General features: G+C 32.8%; 1 protein-coding gene across 1 annotated transcript; it reads right to left on the bottom strand.

The window, feature by feature from the left end:
* Positions 1 to 1,193: 1,193 nt before the first annotated feature.
* On the bottom strand, positions 1,194 to 21,554 carry LOC134689893 (uncharacterized). Its single transcript, XM_063549861.1, has 12 exons — positions 21,311 to 21,554; positions 20,201 to 20,682; positions 18,767 to 18,865; positions 16,067 to 16,129; positions 15,377 to 15,457; positions 14,494 to 14,597; positions 12,621 to 12,704; positions 11,015 to 11,319; positions 9,706 to 9,881; positions 8,508 to 8,680; positions 6,885 to 7,105; positions 1,194 to 2,710 (listed from the first exon to the last, which is right to left on the bottom strand). The coding sequence occupies exons 1-12, from the start codon at positions 21,552 to 21,554 to the stop codon at positions 2,469 to 2,471; spliced, it is 2,274 nt and encodes a 757-aa protein (XP_063405931.1). The 3' UTR covers positions 1,194 to 2,468.
* Between the last annotated feature and the right edge of the window lie 844 nt (positions 21,555 to 22,398).

Genomic DNA, 22,398 nt, shown 5'->3' with positions numbered 1-22,398 from the left:
ATACAACAGACATATTTGACCTATTGCTTATAGTTTTACACCAAAACACCTTGCAATGAACAGTGAAAATGAGGTAAAGGTCAAATAAAACCTGTGAGACCGACACATAGATCATAAAATATTTCTATGCATCAAATATAGTTGACCTATTGCATATACAATTAAATATTACAAAAAGACTAAAACTAAAAAATAATAATTTTTTTTTTCTCTGAGCCATGAAAATGAGGTAAAAGTCAGATGACACCTTACAATCATTCCATATAGTAAAAGAAAAAAGACAACAAAAAAATAACAACTGAACCATGAAAATAAGGTCAAGATCAGATTGTCAGTTTTCCTATCGAAGGTCGGTGGTTTTCTCCAGGCACTCCGGCTTCCTCCACCAATAAAAACTGACCGCCACGAAATAGTCCAAAAGGGGTGCTTAAAAAAGGCGTAAAAACACCAAAAAAAAAAAAAAAAAAAAAAGGACAGATGACACTTGCCAGTTGTACATTTTCACCTTTACAGTACTTCCGTACCAGAGAAAAACGAAGACCATTTGTTCAGGACATGTCATAGATCATGACTCTTAAGTTTCAAGATTTTTGAAAATCGGAGGCTCACAATGACCCTGCATGTGTAGCCCTTTTGGCAATCCTTTTTTGGTCTATCTTAAGAGCTTTATAATATTCAAATATATGTATGGTTTAATTTGTTCATATATCAGCTACTTTGTACTTGAGAAATTGGAAAAATATGATTTCCCGTAGGGTTTCTATGTAAACTTTGAACCCTGGCTGTGGCCATTTTTCGTCAGACCAGAACAAAATAAGGATTTATGTAAAGTTTCAAACCATTTTGTCTAGTAGTTTCAGAGACAATCTTTGAAAATTGGCCAAACAGAATCTAAGATTTGCTCTAGCGGACATGTTTTTCATTGGACTAGAACAAAGTAGGGTCATTTGTTAAGGACCTTGCACTGACCATTCATGCGATTTTTACTTAAAATCTGTCAAGAGGTTTCAGAGAATGAAAATGTGAAAACTTTATGACAAATGATGGTCATAACTTGATGGCAATTGGACTTTTACTTAGGTGAGCTAAAAAGTGTTTATGAAAATCTTCAAAATTTATTATAAATTTCCAAAAACATACATGTAAGAATGTGGGTTTTTGCACTTGGACCTATATATACACATAACACATACTTTAATAAAACATTTTAATGAAAATAAACCTGACAGTTATGTTCTCCATAAATTGCAAAACAAAAGTTCATAGTATTATGATAACATTAGATCTAAATATTTTATTTTCAACAACTCATCAGTTTCCCTAACTGTTATACATGTTTTACAAAATAATCAAACTCAGATGTCTGTGCAGTTTGAGTCAAACAACAATTTAACATATAAAGCACCCAAGTTTCTTTTTGGAACTTGTTCAAAACTATAACATAATAAAATGTTTGGCAGGGCACAGCTTGACACGACCGCAGAAGTGGAACCCTGAAAATGGGGAGCAAATATGGACACAACATTCGAGTTTCATACAGCTCTGAATTTGGATTGTGATTAAAAAGTTGACACTGCATAGGTTTCTGACACAGAATGAATGGGGTCTAAAAGCTGAAAAGTTTTAAATTGGACATTCACTTTTTATGGTCCATTTTCCAAAATTTAAATACATGGTTAGATTCAGCGTATCAAAGAACCACAAGAACTCAATTTTTGATGAAATCAAATAAAGTTCCAATTTTGGACCCTTTAGACCATAATGTGGACCAATTTGATAATGGGGACCAAATATCAAAAATCTAAATACATGGTTAGATTGAGCATGTCAAAGAACGAACCCCTTATATTCAATTTTGGTTGAAATCAAACAAAAGTTTAATTTGAACCCCTATTTGGACCAACTTGAAAACTGGGCCCCATAATAAAAATTCATACATTTTCAGATTCAGCATATCAAACAACCCCAAGAATTATTTTTTTGTTAAAATCAACTAAGTTTAATTTTGGACCCTTTGGATCTTAATGTAGACCAATTTGAAAACAGGACCAAAAATTAAGAATCCAAATACACGATTAGAATAGACATATCAAAGAACCCAAATAATTCAATTTTTGATGAAATCAATAAAAAAAAAAAAAAAGAGTTAACATTTTACCCTTTTGGCCTCTTCCTCCTAAACTGTTAGGACCAAACTCCAAATATCAATCCCAACCTTCCTTTTGTGGTAAAAAAAACATGTGTTTAAATTTCATAGACTTTTATTTACTTATACTTAAGTTATTGTGTGAAAACCAAATGTCTATGGACAACGACAACATGATACCATTTGTATAAGAATTTATATAATCAATATATTTATACAGAAATATTCAAATTTGTATTTGTAACAACCTTTGTACCAGGCAAGACAAAAAATGAAGATGAAGTATGGAAGAGTATTAAAATTAAAGACTCCCATGAATGGTTTATGCCAGTCCAAAGCCTGGTGAGTTTGCAATTCCAAAAGTCATGTTTTTTTTTAATGTATTAAAATCTTCTGAAACTGGAAGCTTCAACTCCATTGAGCATGTGTTTGCTTTTGGAAACAATCCTGAGTCATGAAGAAAAGTAATAGATGGTGATGGATCAAATCCTAATGGAGGTACACAGTCTGCTCCAGTTGCAAATGATAAAACATCACCTAAGGTAATTTCACCATCCTCATCTTCTGAAATAAGACAAATATTAAAACTTTATACAAAATGTTGACTTCAGTTGAGGTTTACTCATGTTTATACAAACCAGGTAAGTAATTGATCGACCAAAACCAACAGCCAAGCTGGTAGTAGATTGATCACAGGGAATGTCCATATAGTCATAATTATACAAAAATCAAAGAGGATAACTGATTCATTAAATGTTATGTAACAAAGTTGAACTTTAGTTGGCTATAAAAGCTAAACAACCTCACTCAATAAACTTTCATATTACTACATGAACAATATTTTTTATGCTTCACATCTCAATGAGGTCCCAATATGAAATCAAAGCCTTAAAGGCTGTAAAAGCAATTGCTGTATACTAGTAGTAGTTAACATTTTTTTAAACATCTTATTGCCAGTTTCCTTGTTTTAGCAGTGGCGGATCCAGAATTTTTCATAAAGGGGGGAGCTCCAGTCATGCTTCAGTGATTCCCTATATAATCAACCAAATGTTTCCCACGAAAGGGGGGCCGGACCCCCAGGGTCCCTCCCTGGATCCGCCTATGTTTAGCTAATTGTTTACGTCCACGTACGACTTCGGACCGTGCGTCAAAGTTACTGTGACAGAGTTTTGAACGTGCCCCGATCGCAACTTCTCCTTTCTCGTGAAGAAATTGCAATGTTCTTTTATGCATAGAAAAAAAACACATTAAGCTCCAACTGTCTGTGTCAACTACATTTCACATTCCGTTGTCGGCTAAGTTTTGCAAAGGCATAATTGAGGGTTTGGATGGGGTTAAATGATTATAGAATAATGCCCTTAAAAAATGAAGATTAGAGAATAACGGGCAAAAAAATGAAGATTAGAGAAATGTGTGGTTTAAAAATATAATGAATATTGAATAATTAATAAAAGAAAACGCTAAAAGTTAAGTGTTTACAGAATTTTCCCTTCTTAAAATTTAAAGAAATTTGTAAAAATATAAAAGTGAAAACAAACTCTGTAAACTTTTTTTGGTTTCGTGATAACAGACTATAGGATTCAGTCAATGTGAACTGGTTTCCGATACTTCTATCAAAGAAAACTGGGGAAAAAATTAGAGAATAATGCGTAAAAAAATCACTTTTGAAGAATAGACTAATTTTTTGAAGATTAGAGAAAAAAAGGGTAAAAATTAAATGTTTACAGAATAACAGACCACCCCCCCCCCCCCCCCCCCCCCCCCCCCCCATCAAGACCCTCATAATTGACGAAATCGTTTTTCCTCAAAAGTCGTAATTTCACCACGAATTCCAATCAAATGAGACGCAAGGGACATCCTGCAACTTGAAATTCGTCCACCAAAATCAGGGTTTGATATATTTCCGACGTGCAAACAGAGGATTCATTTCAAAATCTCGGCAAATCGGTGATTCACAGATCTATGATGAAAGCGGTCTCACTAATTAGAAACAAAAAGCGTCAACAAGCGACTAAAAAGGCGATTTTTGAAATTAAAAAAATGGCGACAAGGAAATTAAATTAGCGATACCAAAGGGGAAAATAAGCAACAAGAAATCAAATCAAGGGTCAATCGAGTTGAAAATATGTTTGCAATCTTGTAACTTATTTCCATTTTCTTGTCGCCAATTTCATTTCATTGTTGCTTATTTGCCCTTCCTAGTCGCTTGTTGACGCTTCTTGTCTCTAATTAGTGAGTCCGTGTTAATCTATTTATATTTTCGTGGGAGTTGATTTGAACAAAATCGTGTTTTGGGGCTATTTTAACGACCCCTAAGATGAAATTGAACAATTAGGTTAGTAAATTCAGTGTCAATGTAATCAAAACGGGAACATTGTGCTTCTTTAACAGTGAATAACCATCGGTTTCTTTACTATAACGTGCGTAATAATTTAAAACAATTTTATGAATGAACCATAGTTTTATGAATGAAAAAGAGAAAATTTACTACATGCAAATAAAAACACGAAACAATCAAAATAAAATCGTATAAGGAATAATTCATTGAAATAATCAATATTAACTCAACAACAAAAATGATTTAAAATTTATATGAAACATAATGAGAACGAAATATCAGGGGTAAAAAACGCACTTTTTCCATGCGGACTTTCAAAATAATTAGAGAAAACAAATGGCAACTTAAATGTTAAAATGCATCTTCATGAAAATATTTTGTAACTTCACAAAACAACGGTTGTTTGTCTATGTTTGTCTTTATGTATGTAAGAAGAAGACAAGTAGGATTTTGTCAGAATATTTAATGAAAAATCTGTTTAAAATTTGGCTTGATCTTGATCTTGATAGGCTTGATTATACGGGATTATACTATGTAATGTAGGTCAAAATGGCTATGTCCCATAAGAATAAAGCAACTTGCCTGGCAATTGCTTTAAAAAAACAAAGTCTGTCTTTACATGGTTTATTATATCACTGGTCCCTAATTTTTTTAAAGATAAAAACAATGACAAGAATGTGTCCTAAGTACAGGGATGCCCTACTCGCATTATCATTTTCCATGTTCAATGGACTGTGAAATTGGTGAAGTTTCAAAGTTGAAGGCACATAATTTCAGTCAAATCAGCAGAGCAGAAAGAATGGTATACTTTTATCTGCAAATTTTTGAAAAAAAGTTGGGATTGACTGTGGACAAGTCAAAAACATCATTTCCTTCGCAACTTGGTTGCCTTCGGTATATTAACATGCATTGTGAGATAGAGGCTGAATTTGGATTTTAATTAAATATTTGACACATAATAGTTTTCTGTCACAGAATAAATGTAGTCAAAGAACTTAAAATTGGTTAAATGATTTGAATTTATTTTCAATTGAAGATTTCATGCTGTTGCGCAATACAATTTGCTGTTGCGCAATACACTGCTGTTGTGCAATACCTGTGTTTAGACTATAGACAAAAAAAAAGCAAAATAAATTGTGAGAAATCCTAAAATTAAAAAAAAAAAATTGCCCACCCCCCCCCCCAATTTTTTTTTCCAAAAAAAGGGTAATTTCGTTAATCTTGAAGAAAAAAAAATCCCCCCCCCCCAAATATTTTTTTTTTACCACCCCCCCCCCCCCCCCCACAAAAAAAAATGTTAAGAAATTTTATTTTTGTAAAATGTGGTACAATTTCAGAGATATCCATAAACTTTAACACAAGTTAGTCTGAAAACTAGAAAAATACTTGATTTGGGCCCCTTTTTGGCCCTTCATTCCTAAACGGTTTTGGCAAATACCCCCAAAATCAATCCCAACCTTCTACTTGTGGTATTGAACCTTGTGGTACAATTTCAGAGCAATCAAAAATTTATTCACAAGTTATTGTCCGGAAACTAGAAAAATGCTTGTTTTTGGCCCATAATTCCTGAACGGTTGGGATCATTACCCCCAAAAACAATCCCAACCTTCCTTTTGTGGTATTGAACCTTTTGGTTAAGTTTCACAGAGATCCATTCACTTAAACTGAAGTTATTGTCCGGAAACCAATCTGTCTACGGACGACGACAACGACGACGAAGACGTGATAGCAATATACGAACGCAAATTTTTTGCAGTCGTATAAAAATCAAAAGGGAGCACATGTGAATAGAATTAAACAGTTTCTAGTAAGTTGGTGATTTTTTTTTCAAGTTCTTGTCCAAAAACTGGAAAATCACCCCTTTAGTAAAACTCCCAATACTTGGAAAACGTAAATTTGAAATTTGTAAAAAAACAAAAGGGAGCTCAAATCAAAAGATATAACAATTCAATACAGTTTTATGCATAGTGGTTAAAGCGTATTTGAGATAATGTCGGAAATGTTGAAGACGGACGGTAAACGTTATACCATAAGTCTTGTAAAAGGGCATACATGTATAGAAAATATAAGAATGCTATTCAGTCCTTTTGGGTAGTTTTACCCTATATATCCAAACAAACAATATTTACTTTCTTCTGTTTCTGATAATGCTTGGTTTCATAAGTTTCTTTCTAATGACTGTCCCTTACAATATTGCAATGCAGGAAACTCTAATTTTGGTTAAGAATTAAAATATACATGTATTAAAGATCAAGAGCATTCTTATGTTTTAAATTAAGCCTTCATATAGAAAAATTAAAATTCCAGATCAGAATATGTGCTTCCAGAAGTGGTGGTGTTGAATCAAATTTTATGTTTATATAATAAAAAGAAGATGTGAGGCATATATTTTACAAGTACCTTGCAAGTCAATTAAAAAATCTCTCCAATATCCAACAATGTTCTCCTCGTCCCGTCTTCTGTTGCTGCCTGGAACTGACATTTTGATATCCATAAACACCACCTCCATCATTTCAGCGGTCAATTTTTCATTTCCTTGACAGACAAACAAATCCTTAAATGCTTTATAATGCTCTTGAATGTACGTTAATACATCAAGTGTCTGTAACCCATCACGCAACCTGTAATTGTATACCAGTTTATTAAACACCAACATATCAACCATGTAAACATATTTAAGATATGCATTGTATTCAGCTGAATTAAACAAAAATAGAACCTATTAGAAGAATAATATTTGTGATAATCTTTAAATGGCAATCTTGAGAATGATAAGTGAAAGACACGACAGACAATTCACCTCATCTCACTATTTGTTTGGTGGAAGAAAATGCATATATCCCTTTTGTGTTGCACTTGAAGATGTTGGGGACATAAATAGACTTCATTTAATTATTTGACCTTAAAGTCAAAGGTCAAGGTCACTAATTTTTTTAAATTAGGTGATATATACTCACATACAAAATACCAAAAGCCTATAGCCTAGACAAATTTTTGAATGTATTTGACTTCGAGGTCAAAGGTTACTGTGATTCGTTACTGACTCTAGTTAGCAACACATGTCCTCGACATGATGCACCCATGTACCAAATTATAGATATCTACTTCAAAAGAGAAACAAGAATGTGTCCCCAGTACACGGATGCCCCATCCGCACTATCATTTTCTATGTTCAGTGTACCGTTAAAATGGGGGATAATTGCTAATTTTGCATTAAAATTAGAAAGATCATATCATAAGGACTTCAACTTCATCAAAAACTACCTCGACCAAAAACTTTAACCAAAACTTTAACCTGAAGTGGGACAAACGGACGGATGCACAAACGAACGAATGAACAAATGCACAGACCAGAAAACATGGGGCATAAAAAGTCATGACATGGATAAAATTTTGTATGAGGAATTCACACTTAAATAATATGTCTTCATTCTTTGAAAGAGAGACATCTATATTAACTGTTCACAAAAGAATTACACATTATATCCTGCAACAAGACTTTAATGTTGTTGAAAAAACCTAAGTTAAAAGTTTCATAATAGCTATATAGTTTACAAACATCTTCAGGTCACCATTTCCATTTTCAGCAGGGTCTTTTAGATGAAACAGGTTATCAGGTTAAGGATGCTTTGTAATACATTCAAGTTCAACAGAAATGATTGCATGTGAAAAACTTCTCATTGATGACTTTTAAAAAGAGTTTATACTTAATACCCTCCACTTTTCATGTCATTGCATGTATTGATGACATTTTCCTTTAAGGAGATATTAATCTATAATTTACCCACTCAGTCCAGAGTATTTCATTTTCTGTTGAATGGAAGTGGCAGTCCTGTCTCTCTAATACCATACAATACTTAGGAAGATGATGTATGAGTGCCAATGACATAACCAACTGATAACTCTTCATCCAAATAACAATTTAAAAAAGTAAACCGTTAGAGGTCAATGTACACCCTTCAACACGGAACAATAACCTATAAAGGGCCCCAGTTTTCCAATCAAAAATAAAATATTACTCACTGGTGAAGAGGAGTACTGGTTCTTTCCAGGATTAAAAATCTGACAATATCCATGATTAATTTATCTTTTTGTTGCATGTTCAATATAGGCCTGAAACATCCCGCTGTTATCAACAGGGTTGACATTGCATTCATTTGTTTGTTCAAGTCTTGCAAACTTGATGCATCTTTTAACTAAAAAAGAAAAACAGGTTATTAAAACTCTATCAACAATCTAAGTGTCAGGTGACATTTAGCACATAGGTATATAGCCAGCAAGAACTACATATATATATATTTAGAAAACAGAATTATCTGCTAATTTGTTTAAATTGGGTTAAAACAGGCATTCTGTGAGTATTGCATGACATTATACAGTCAGTTAAAAATTCATTTTATTGGAACAATATGCGATCATGATCTATAACTTGTAACAGTGTAAAGTATATAACAAGCATCAAGTCAAATTCTTCAAGCTTGAAGAATAAAAAAGTTTAAACTATCCAACGACCATAACTGTGCTCAACATCTCATCAAACCAGAACAACATTTGATCTTGATCTGTAACCAATAATCAAATCAATATCTTCAAGCTAATTAACAAAACTAGAGGCTCTAATGAGCCTGTGTCGCTCACCTTGGTCTATGTGAATATTAAACAAAGGAAGCAGATGAATTCATGGCAAAATTGCATTTTGGTGATGGTGATGTGTTTGTACATCTTACTTTACTGAACATTCTTGCTGCTTACAATTATCTCTATCTATAATGAACTTGGCCCAAGTAGTTTCAGTGGAAAATGTTATTAAAAATTTACAAATTTTATGAAAATTGTTAAAAATTGACTATAAAGGACAGTAAGTCCTTATGGGGTCAATTGACCATGTTGGTCAAATGTTGCCTTATTTCTAGCCTTCGAGGTCTTACTTAGCTGTACATTATTGCTGTTTACAGTTTATCTCTATCTATAATAATATTCAAGATTATAACAAAAAACGGCAAAATTTCCTTAAATGACCAATTCAGGGGCAGCAACCCAACAACCGGTTGTCCGATCCATCTGAAAATTTCAGGGAGATAGATCTTAACCTAATTAACAATTTAATCTCGTCAGATTTGCTCTAAATGCTTTGGTTTTTGAGTTATAAGCCAAAAACTGCATTCTACCCCTATTTTCTATAACAATTCTTATTATCAATCCAATACTTTCTAAATACTACCTTTTGAACTTCTCCTCTCAAGTCACCATCTGCTATATCTTCAATATTCCTTTCTCCAGCTTGTCCTACCAACGCATTGTACATAACTGGAGAAAGGAATTTTGGTGATGGTCCTCCGTGTACAATGGATAGGGAAAAGAATAATCCAACATCTCTGTACAGATTGTCTTCTAGGGCTACAATAAAACAAAACTAAATATTTTGCTAAAATGTGATAAAAGATTTAAGATATATTAAATTTAACATTTAGAGGCCTTAATAGACATGATAGATGTCAAAGAATAAATTTTACTATTCATAACTATATATTATCAATCCCTGATTCAGTGATATAATATATATCATGTTTGTTTTGTGTTTCACAGACCTTCCAGAAATCAGAACCAAAATGAGGGAAACAAGAATGTGTCCCTAATACATGGATGCACCATCTGCATTATAATTTTCTGTCTAGTGGACCGTGAAAATGGGGTAAAAACTCTTATTTGGCATTAACATTTGAAAGATAATATCATAAGGTACAAGTATACTAAGTTTCCTCAACTTCATCAAAAACTAACTCAACCAAAAACTTTAACCTGAAGCCGGACAGACAGACGGAAGAACAAATGAACGAACAGACCAGAAAACATAATGCCCATAAATGAGGCATAAAAATGGTCCTTCCCTTTAAAACCGTAACAAGTGTCTAGATCCCCAAAGTGTCCCCTATTGTAAATGGTGTGAGGGTTATTGTGAGAGATGGGTCAAGATCCCTAATGCACCAGCTCTAGATGAGGAACCCCAAGTAATGTGTACAAGAAATCTCTGTGTATTGATATTGGACATGTTTCTATTTTTTACAAATGATTGAGCTTAACCATTTGTGGTGATAAGGAAAGTAGAGGGACATAGAATAAATGTGTAAAAACTATGGAGCTATTAAAAGTTCAAAGAACTTATTGTGTTAAAACAGGGATTTTTGACCACAAGGAGCCGCATCACAAAAGAATACTCTGGGTTTGCTAATTTACAGAAAAAGTAATCTCACTTCGTACCCTGAAAATTTAACCACAAATAAGAAATTCTCAGCTTCAAAACGAGCCATCATATATATCCAAGTTAACGATATGGACTGAGCAACAGAAGAAAACGTTACCATTACGGCCTATGGAGAAACAATTGCAAACCTTCACCCAGATGACTGATAATTAAACATGACAAAATACCTCTCCATCCCTATAAAGTGGGAGACATAAAAATGTAACTGTATAGAGAATACATAATTCCTTTTTTAATCTTTCACCAAGATGAGACAATATAAATTCACCTGATGTACTATAGGCCAAAATTCTTCTGTTTTCAGGACCTTCAAAAATGTGCAGGTATTGGATCTTTTTCATCAGCATTCTCAAGAACTCTCTTTTTGGTCCACCTTCATCTACGGCACCTTCTGCGATTCCTACATCGTCCGTAAACTTCACACTTATCTTGCTTTTAGCACAGAAGGATTTCCTTTTGATGGCTCTCCGAGCACCATCTAAAACAAGGTTTCTGTTGATATTGAATTTCGTTATCTTCTCCAGGTCAACCTGTGACTGTAACTTTATTAATAACTCTGGCAAACTGATATCACTAAAATGAACAAAAAAGTATCACCAATGAAAGGGATAACCAGATGCTCCGCAGGGCGCAGCTTTATACGACTGCACAGTTCGAACCCTGAACATTGGGGCAAGTATGGACACAACATTCAAGCTTGATACAGCTCTGAATTTGGATTCTGATTAAATAGTTGACACAACAGAGGTTTCTGACACATAATGAATGTGGTCTAAGAACTTAAACTTAAAAACTTTAAATTGGACATTACCTATTATGGTCCAATATCCAAAATCAAAATACATGGTTAGATTCAGCATATCAAAGGACCCCAAGAATTCAATTTTTCACGAAATCAAATAAAGTTCAATTTTGGACCCTTTAGACCTCAATGTGGACCAGTTTGATAACCGGGCCCAAACATCAAAAATCTAAATACATGGTTAGATTAAGCATATATCAAAGAACCCCATATATACAGTTTTTGTTGAAATCAAACAAAGATTAATTTTGGACCCCAATTTGGACCAACTTGAAAATTTGGCCTAAAATCAAAAATGTAATACATGTTTAGGTTCAGCATATCAAAGAACCCCAGGGATTCAATTTTTGTTGATATCAAACAAAGTTAAATTTTGGACCACAATTTGAACCAACTTGAAAACTGGGCCCATAATAGAAAATCTAAGTACATTTTTAGATTCAGCATATATCAAATAACCCCAAGGATTCATTTTTTGTTAAAATCAAACTTAGTTTAATTTTGGACCCGTTGGACCTTAATGTAGACCAATTTGAAAACAGGACCAAAAATTAAGAATCTACATACACAGTTAGATTAGGCATATCAAAGAACACCAATTATTTAATTTTTGATGAAATCAAACAAAGTTTAATTTTGGACCCTTTGGGCCCTTTATTCCTAAACTGTTGGGACCAAAACTCCCAAAGTCAATCCCAACCTTCCTTTTGTGGTCATAAACCTTGTGTTTAAATTTCATAGATTTCTATTTACTTATACTAAAGTTATTGTGCGAAAACCAAGATAAATGCTTATTTGGGCCCCTTTTTGGCCCCTAATTCCTAAACTGTTGGGACCAAAACTCCCAAACTCATCCCAACCTTTCTTTTGTGGTCATAAACCTTGTATCAAAATTTCATAGATTTCTATTTACTTAAACTTAAATTATAGTGCGAAAATAAAAAAATATGCTTATTTGGGCCCTTTTTAGCCCCCAATTCCTAAACTGTTGGGACCAAAACTCCCAAAATCAATCCCAATTTTAGTGCAATTTAAGTATACATAAATAAACATGAAATCTTCAAATACGTACCCATCCATTGGTATGGTTTTGTCACCTTCATCATCGGAGTCATCAACTGTTACTATTTCAGTTTCAAACAGCTGGACATATGACCTAAGTAATAAATAAATCTTGGTTTGATTAACCTATTATTCATTCTGTTTTCCTTTTTACTCAATGCTATTTTTTATGTCTGTAATGTTTATATGAAGTTAGACATTTATGACACAACTTACGTTGAAACCTCCAGGTTAGGTACTTGTCACCAATACGGATATTCAATTGAAAAAATACATATAAAGTATGCTGGATTTTTGTATCAAATCTTTGACAAAAATATAAATAATCAACTATCACTTAGTTTGTCTTGTTCTTAATATTGTCTGAGTGTTCAACTGCGAAACACATGACTTTGCCTAGATGATAATCTACTATCTAGGATGCATGCAAATACAAGGTTAGATGAATCTACCATGTATAGTTATAACACTTCACATACACAAATTTTTCTTACGATTGCTTACGAATCTCAAAACTTTACCAGATTCATAAAACTTTCACAAGCTGCTGATAGGGCATTAAACCTTAACCAATCAATCAAACCTAAATCTTAAATCAATATCAAATACATTTGCAAAGTACTCGAATATATCCCAAAACAATCGGAAATGTATATTCATATACATCAAGAAAGTATTTAAATTTATTCCTAAACTTGTGGCCAACCAATTATAAACTATACTCAATCATTTGTAATTGATTCATAAAGCAATCGTATTCAATTACACACCAAAGACTTTTCACCATTCTTTAAGAATAGTGTTTGTGTTGTTACATTAAGTTAACAATGCTTTACAAATGACTAAGACTGGATGGCGAGCTATTTACGAATGAAGTTATCTAAAAACAATCAGCCATTTGTTGAAAATTATTTGACATGTCAAATCAGGGATCAGCAGAATGTATAAGAGTTGTTTTAAGAGTTAAATTCCAATGCTTGCTGTGAATGACAAAAAATTTGTAGATTTGTGAGCATTTATAAGAAAAAAATTCTGTATGTGAATTGGTATTACTAAGAAAGATGTGAACTTTGAAGTAAACTTAAATGTAAGTCAGTCAACAGTCAGGGGTATGACTCAAACAAGTGATTTCATTATCGCTTATTTCAGTGATTTTCAAATTTCAGTAATCACTTATTTAAGTGATTTTGGTGTTTTCTTTGATCTTCAAATGCTGATTTCACTAATTTTCCATAAAATGGCAATTTTTTCTGTAATTTGTCTACATAGATCAAATATCTTAATCTTGATATATCAATTTCATCAGTGCGCTGGGGCAGTAAGTTAGTGTGCTGAAGCTTTTAAAAGAACCCTTGGGAATTTTTCTGTAATCAAATTTTCATTAACTACTCTATCAATAACATAAAAGTCAACACATTTATGTAACCTGATTTGTTTTCTTTATAATTAGAATGATTTACTTCAAGGTTTTGACCTTATCTACAGATTATTCCAGTTTAAGCATAATCCAAATAAATTGTTAAAACTGACATACTAATTTAGCAAAAGAGCATTTTTGTATGTATTCAGTTGTTTTTTCAATAGAATAGTTGTTTTTTAAACCCAATGTAGATCTAGCTTGTGGATAAATTATCAAGAAAATGTTATAATCACTTTCATAAGTGATTTAATGTTTACATCTCAAATCACTTATTTCAGTGATTTTAAAAAGTCTGTTTCTAATTTTGTAAACATTTTTCATTTTTCAATAGCGAAATCACTTTTAAAGGTGATCCTGAAATCACTTGTTTAAGAAGTAGCCCTGACTGGTCAAGTAAAAAATATAGGTAACAGTGATTCATTATATCAAGAAATTGTGTCCAGATTATCTACAAATAAAATACCTGTAAGTTGAAGGACATGCCAGAGCATCATTACCAGTAGATGACCGCAAGCTTAATCGAGATCTACGCTCTCTACGTTCTAAGCACGATGGATGAAATGTTATCTATAAAACAGGGTAATCCGTCTTAAAATTAACCAATTTCAAATTGTAAAACAATTGCAGAGTATTCTTGGTCAGCACATATAGCATTTCAACGTATCATACATGCATGTTATTTTAATTCATTTTGATTTTTTAACAAATGTATACTGCTTGTCATCTAAATCAGGTTTCACTTTCTAAGACCTACTGCTCACTATTTACAGATTCAGTTAATACTGCCATTTTTCTGAAATGAAATCTCCCTAGCCACTTTTGTTTTCTTTTTGACATTTCTTTAATAATAGTTTCGGCAGGCATTGAAATATCTGAATTGTCCATTACTAAAGATTACAGAAACTCAGTTCAGAACTGATACTGGTAGATTTAAATCAAAATTGATCACCTGTGGCGTAAAGAGCTATTTAGAACAAGAGATTGAAATAAATTTGGGGCCTTTCTTTTAATGCAATAACAAATTTTCAGTACTTGTTGTATGTAAAATGCAAATTTTGTAATAGTGCCTCCTAGAACATGTAGAATACTCTGTAACTAGTTTAATCAAAGTCCATTGAAATATATTAAATCCACAGTGCTCACAAGGATGAAACAAACTGAAAATTTTGAAGTTCTGTTTGCATATGACAATCAATCTAGGATCTTAAAAAAGCAATAACATTTGAGGTCATGATAAAGACTTATAATGTAATGAGTTTGTTAAAAAGATGCATGACACACATTTCATAATATAACCTTTTCACATCCATTCTAATGGAATAGCTAAGTTACATGTAAATACTAACTGTCGGTGTGCCTGTATCTTCCGGATCACCTTCCACTATATCTTGACTTTGCACAGTTTTGGTGATGTCTGTTTGTGGTTTCTACAATATTCATAAAACTATATTATCCTAGTTCAATAAATTCCTTCAGGATTATTATCCTACAGGAGTGTGTCAAAAATACACACCAGAAACATACACTTCAAAATATTGAAGTAATATTTAGCACTAAATTCATAGAATACTGCATATAATAATTTATTAGTTTAAACATATTTAATTATACTGGATTGGGAAACAAGTTTTTCATCTTATATTAATCCCTTTCCACTTGCAGGTGCTAGTGCTGCTTGTAGCGGCATTACCCTGCTCTTTTTTTCGAAATCTACAAGGGTGTCTTTTACGTGCAAGAGATATGACTCTCTCTGAACACTAATTCAATTTATTGCATACAACATGTACAAAGAGCTGTTCGGGAAGTAGTTTCATACTGTACACTTAAAACTTATAGCACATCATGGAATGCTGTTTGCAATTGGATTTACATTAAACATAAACACTGTCATTGAAGCAAATGCCATTTTTTTTTAAAATAAAGCATATGTTGTGGAGCCCAACAATAACCATATTGTATATTTCCATGAGTGTTTATTCATTTCATCACAAAAAAACAACAACAAAAAGTCTAAAACTTAAATCATAAATACTAACTGCGGATGAGCCTGTATTTTCCTGGTCACTGTTCATACTTGCATTTGTGTCTGCTTGGGGTATCTGCATATTAACACATGAAAAAAGAAGTGTACATTTAATTGCAATTCAACTGGGAATATCATGTTTACCATTAAAATAGCTTTCATATGCTTTTGACTTTGATACAATAGTTTACATGCAAAAATAAGCAAATAAATGCATATTGACCCCTTTATTTTGTTCTGTACCCCACTGCTAAGACCTATTGTTTGTTATTTTTTCATTTTTTGTTGTGAGGACTTTTTAAAGCTCTAGTAGATGAGCTCAACATTAATTTAGTGCTTATAAAACTGTGTAATGGTTTTCAAGATACAAGCAAAAACATGTGAAATTCTGACAGTTTTGCCCCTGATGATTTCATTGTAGCCCTAAATCAACTGAACAATTTGCAATTTTTTGGATCTAGCTAATGTACCGTTTTCCAGAGTCATAAGCAAAAATATGCGAAGAATACAAAACTTGAAGTATTTAAAGTGAGATACATCATGTACATCATGTACATGTACAATAAAACTGACAATTTTGCCCCTGCTAACTTTTTTGTAGATCTTAATGAGCTGAACAATTTGCAATTTTCATTTTGCAGTTTTCAAGTGCACAAAAGAGAAAAATTAAATAAAAGGCCATACCACCTGGACTGGTTAATATCAGATTGACTTTAAAATGTCTGTATGGGTAGATCTTATTATGTACTTATCAATTTAATCTTATACTAGAATTTTGATATCTGTAACAGTTTTTAAGTAAATACATGCAAAACCCAGGTGTTGGATGCCATGGTCTATTTTTAGCCATGGCAGTCATGTTTTTGACGAATCAAAATTTTCCTTACAATTTTAAATAGAAACCCTGATAATGTTTTTGCCAAGTTTGGTCCCAATCTGTTCAGTTATTATCAGAGTGGGAGAAGATTTTTATTTAAATTTATGACAAGGACGGACGCTCAGTGACAACAATAGCTCACATGGCCCTATGTTGTTTGCTCATTTTCAGACAATTTGGATACTCAATATTTTTTCTTTCCCTTTCCTAGACATCCCCCCTCATAATTTTAATGCAAAGGTGTCATTTTTCTTCTGAAAAGTGTTAATATGGTAAATGTCACAACCATAAACAAACTAAAAAATCATTTTTAAAAATGCATGAATTTAGCTAACAAAGTGTGGTCATGAAAATATGTTTTATAAAAGAATGAACGTCAGCGAGTCAATCGATCTATATAAAAAAAAATTGTTGTAGGGGCAAAAGATATAAAATTTATTTCATGAAAAGCTTAACGTTAACATCATCATGATGGTCCATTTATCTGAATGTGTCACAAGATTGCTATTTAGTGTTACATGCACAATTGTTAATTACAAACTAGACTGTACTGTCTTCAAGGGAACCTGTATGTCGCCTGCATTTTATTGATAGCATTGCACACATTATTTATGTCCGCAGTCCACCATGTGTAATTTCAAAGTTTTTGATAAACAGGATGTAGTTGAGTGACAGTGCAATGAAAAACAATTCTAAAGGATAAAGCATAGAGATGCAAAATATCAAATGTCTGTACTGCATGTAGTTGTAAAGAAAACTGCAATGAAATTTTGCATACATATTTGACCAGCATGCCTTAAATATCAAAGTTTTTGGTATTAAATAGGAATTAAGCAAAGCCATGAAAATGCTTTACGCGTCATAGTACTTCCAGATAAAGCATTCTCCAAAATATTAAAAGTCTGCTGCATGTAGTTAAGAAAACTGCAATGAAAATGTGTGACAACATTGCGGTGCATGCGGCAAAGGTTTTGGAAAGATGGATTTTGTCAAAGTGACCCCTATATAAAAAACAGGCGACATAAAAATATATTATATGTATCAGTATATACATGAAGTGCACTGGGATAAGAATATTAATCTATAGGTACATAGAGTGAGTATGATAGGATTACCAAGCATTTCATACCTGTTGTGTGTCGAGTACGAATACAATTTTCTGCCACTGTACAAATATTGTTTTTATCCTGTATTTATAAAATGTACAAATTATTTTTTCATACAAAACAGAATTACAGAAAGACATTCTTAAAAAAAATGATTCCATATGAACAGTGAACACATCATATAGGAAAGCATGAATCATGTAAAATTGAAATGGGTCAAAGACAGAAAGGGCCAGTTTTTGTTAAAACAAGAAGAAGAGCTACAAACCTCACTCTGAAATCACATCTCATTGATGTGAGAGCCCATACAGAAGCTGCATACCAAATATGAAGAGCCTGCGATTTTTAGTTCCTGAGATAAATATTAAAAATACAGTATTTCCCTGCGACCAACATTCACATATTATAATTCAGCTGATTTTTCAACTCGCAAAATCCAGCCAAAAATCATTAATCTAACTTGAAGGTAAAAGACCATCATCCTACATGTAGCAAGAGCAGATTTTATCACCTTCATGTGATCTATCCACATGCAAAATAATAAAAGCCTAAATCACAAATTTTAGGTACATGCTAGACATGATTTTGTTTTGAGTGGCAGCTGTAGACTGATTACTATAGTGCGACCACCACTAAGAAACGTTTGATTTATTGTCGATTAAAACTACATGTGTTATATCCTGTGTTCTATGGTTTTGAGCTCTAAAATGTTATGATGCTGCATAATTACCTGTAAAGAGTGTGTCTTGCCGAATACTGGAAGTTCCTCGTCTGTCATGTCTGTGTCATCTAATTTGTTTTGATCCATCATGTCCTTATCATTTTCAAACTAAAAATGAATTCATACTTGTAAAACAACTAGCTATCAATATTTTTGCAGTAATATACTATGTCACTAATTAGAAAACTTTTTATGTGTGTTAACGAACATTGTAAAAATCTGCACCTAAAATAAGAACATTACATTAAATTATATTTCTTTCCTTTAAATGGATATTGCAACTCCCTCAAGACTCATAATACATTTTGATGAGGGGGGGCAAGGGGTATAACTGTTATGCTGTTATGGGCCAATTTGAATCTTTGTTATCTGTTATTCTGAAGAAAAAAAATGCTGTTATCTGTTATTGACTATTTCTGTTGCTGTTATAGGACTTTTACTTTTTTTGTTATCTGTTATTGTGAGAATGTATTTTTTGTTAACTTTTATTGGACCCCCTCTTGCCCCCCCCCCCCCCCCCCCCTCTTTGATGTTATTAATTCTTTAATAAATATTTTGCGGCCCATATTTTGTCATACAACTATAAGTAGGTGTTTTACTGTTTACTTTCTCAGGTAACAGTTAACTTTGTGATCAATGCTTATGTGTAGTTGTCCTTCATGTATAGTTATACAATATTAAACTGTATTTGTCATATAAGTAACATTATACTTTTAACATAAACAAAAATAACAACAACAATAAAATAACTGAGTGGAACACACACATATCTAAATATACACAAGTAAAACTAACTAAGAGTTCCCTGTCCTCAGTTCTTAAAAGACTGTTGTTAAAAACATAATAAAGGAACCTGTTTTTTCTGACACTTGGTTTATATTTGACGGATTTAGTAGGACTACTAGTTTTTCAGTATCAGATAGATTTGGAAACATAGCATTATCTATTGCCATGGCATTAAAAGGTTTTATATGTAAAGCATTATTGATTTGACAGTGGAGGAGAAAGTGATTTTCATCTAAGGTTTTACAAGTTGGACACGACGTAACGTTCTATTGTTTTGAGGTATGTTTAGATTATCTGCCCTTCAATGATCAAATTATGGTAACTAATTCTAACTTTTTGTAAATAAATGTCTAGTTTGTTTCAAAAATTTGGATGAAGATAAAATTTTTGGTCTTGTTTGACTTTAATATTTTTGTATAAAAGAAAGAGTTTGTTATTTTCCTTTAAACTGTTCATGTTATTTTCCAGTAATTCTGAATTAAAGTTGCATGTAATATTCTTAATCAAAGTCTGTAGTTTTTCACTTGTTCCATATTTTCACAGGACACTATTTTTTGTATATCAATATTCATTTCTTGTGTTGAATCTACCAGAATTTTTCTAATTCCATTTTTTTGGAAATATTGTACAATGAATGATAAAATACAATGTACAAACCTCAGGGCCCTCGACGAGAACATAAAGCTTCCCTTGACCAATCAGAGCCTTCAGCCCTATTCCATCAAATTTGAATGTTGATGGTACATTTGGTTTGGATAATTTTTTGTGTGAGCACGATAAAAAAATGATCTTGGTGGGATCTTTGTCAGTGCTGTCAAATATGTCAAGTAGTTTGTTTTTAATAGTGTCCTCTGTATCCTCCGAACTTATGTTAATTAATCCTTCTTCTAGGATAATATCTGCACACAGAATGCCTGGCAATTTTATATTTCCAATAAAAACAACTTTATATGACTTTTCAAATAACTTCTTCTTCTTTTTCATTTGTTGTCTAATGTCTTTTCTGGAGGCAGCTCCCTGTATTGGTGAGAAATGTGTCCTTGGGTGTGAAGTGGCTTTTGACGACTTAAACACAGAAGTAATCTGCTGAGCCAATCCACTTGTACTTGGCCTGTTGCCAATGATATCTCTTGCTTGTCCTATATTAAGTAAATATTATCATAGTAAAATTAAAAAGATAAAATTAAAGCAGTTGGCGATTATCATGACAAAATTTTAAACTAAACAATTATTTGGAAAGATATTACTTCAGGTACATGTATCCCAACTTAAAGACACAGATGAAGACGGTATCATACCATAATTTTTCAACACATTTTTTGGCCGTCATGTACTCAACTAAAAGTACTGAAGTTTAAATTAGGTATCAAAAATCCTTTCACCCTTTTTATCATCTGTTTCAACCCTTATTTTCCAAAACAGTAGAAAGCTCAAAATCACTCACAGTCGTCGTATAGTACTCAGATATCTTATTTTCAAAGTTCCTAAAGAACAATCAACTAATACTTTTAAATCCTTCGATAGTATTGCAAAAAAAATTCATGAGAATTTGCTCAAAATATATAGGTTTAAAAAGAGCCTGTTCGAGACATAATTCATTGAACTTTTTTTTCATCAATCTGCAACAAAAGTGGGCAACTGATCTTTGCCAAGCTATTAGGTTTTTTGTTGAGTTTCATCAATACAAAGAGCTCAGCACCTGTACATCCTGTAGTTCTGTTGTACAAAAAAATAATTGATTTTTCTACCAACCATGAATGTACATACCAGCACATTCTGCTGTTGTTACAACAATATATCTTCTTGTTCCCCAACCTCCATCTGGAGAAGAAAACCCTCTTGTATCAGCTGCAACAGCTTTCAACACCCCTCCTACATGGTACCTCAAACCCACTGCTGAAGGAAACTGTGATTTGAGTGTCTCCCTCTCCAAAACATCTTCTTTAAGTGGCAATAAGACCTCAGCATCATAACAAAGTTCACTATGTGAATCCTTTATATGACCTGACATCATATAAACCTAAAAACAGAAATATGGAAACCAATTATTGATCAGAGCCTGAATCGTTCACCTAAAATATCATGACAATTGCCACCAAATATTTGAAATTTGGGAACACAACTGGACTATTTTAACTCACTTGTGCATATAATACTGGTTTCCATTGGCATTGATTTTGAATATTTTTTCTAATACATGTATATCCCTATCCTCTCCTCTCTATTTATATTTCACAGGCACTTGGGTTCCCAGCCAGATATACAGGGAAGTAAGAATAGTCCATTTTTATAAAAATTAGCAACCACGGGCCTGTGTTACAATGTATCTGAGTGCCCAAGAAACCCATAATGGCATTTATAACAAGAAGTAATTGTAACAAGATGCTGTTACGAACTTACGAAGTCTCCCAAACAAAGCTCCCTTAATTTGCAATTCCTATGGTCACATATTCATTTGATTTGTTTTATTGTCCCATACAAGAACATATATATGGTCTAGGTACAAAGATCTTGATCGTTTACAATTTATCAAACATGAGGGGGCGGGGGTGACCCTCACAGACTTTACCTATATTTCATTTGAATTGCATTGTTATCCCATGCAAGAATATGGTTAAGGGGTGGGGATCTTGACCATTTACAATTTAACAAACATAAGGGGATGGGGGTGCTCCCCATAGACATCCCCTACATGTAATATTTCGTTTTATTTGTTTTATTGTCACATACAAGAATAAATGGTTTAGGGGTGGGGATCTCAACCATTTAAAATATGTTCAAACATGATGGGGTAGGGGTGACCCCGATGGCAATCTCCAATTTTTAATGTATTATCAATTGAATATTCAATTAAT

The sequence above is a fragment of the Mytilus trossulus genome, chromosome 11 (assembly GCF_036588685.1).
Source record: "Mytilus trossulus isolate FHL-02 chromosome 11, PNRI_Mtr1.1.1.hap1, whole genome shotgun sequence".
Taxonomy (NCBI): domain Eukaryota; kingdom Metazoa; phylum Mollusca; class Bivalvia; order Mytilida; family Mytilidae; genus Mytilus; species Mytilus trossulus.
Note: the sequence above shows the minus strand (reverse complement) of the source record. Positions and strands in the feature narration are given on the sequence as shown.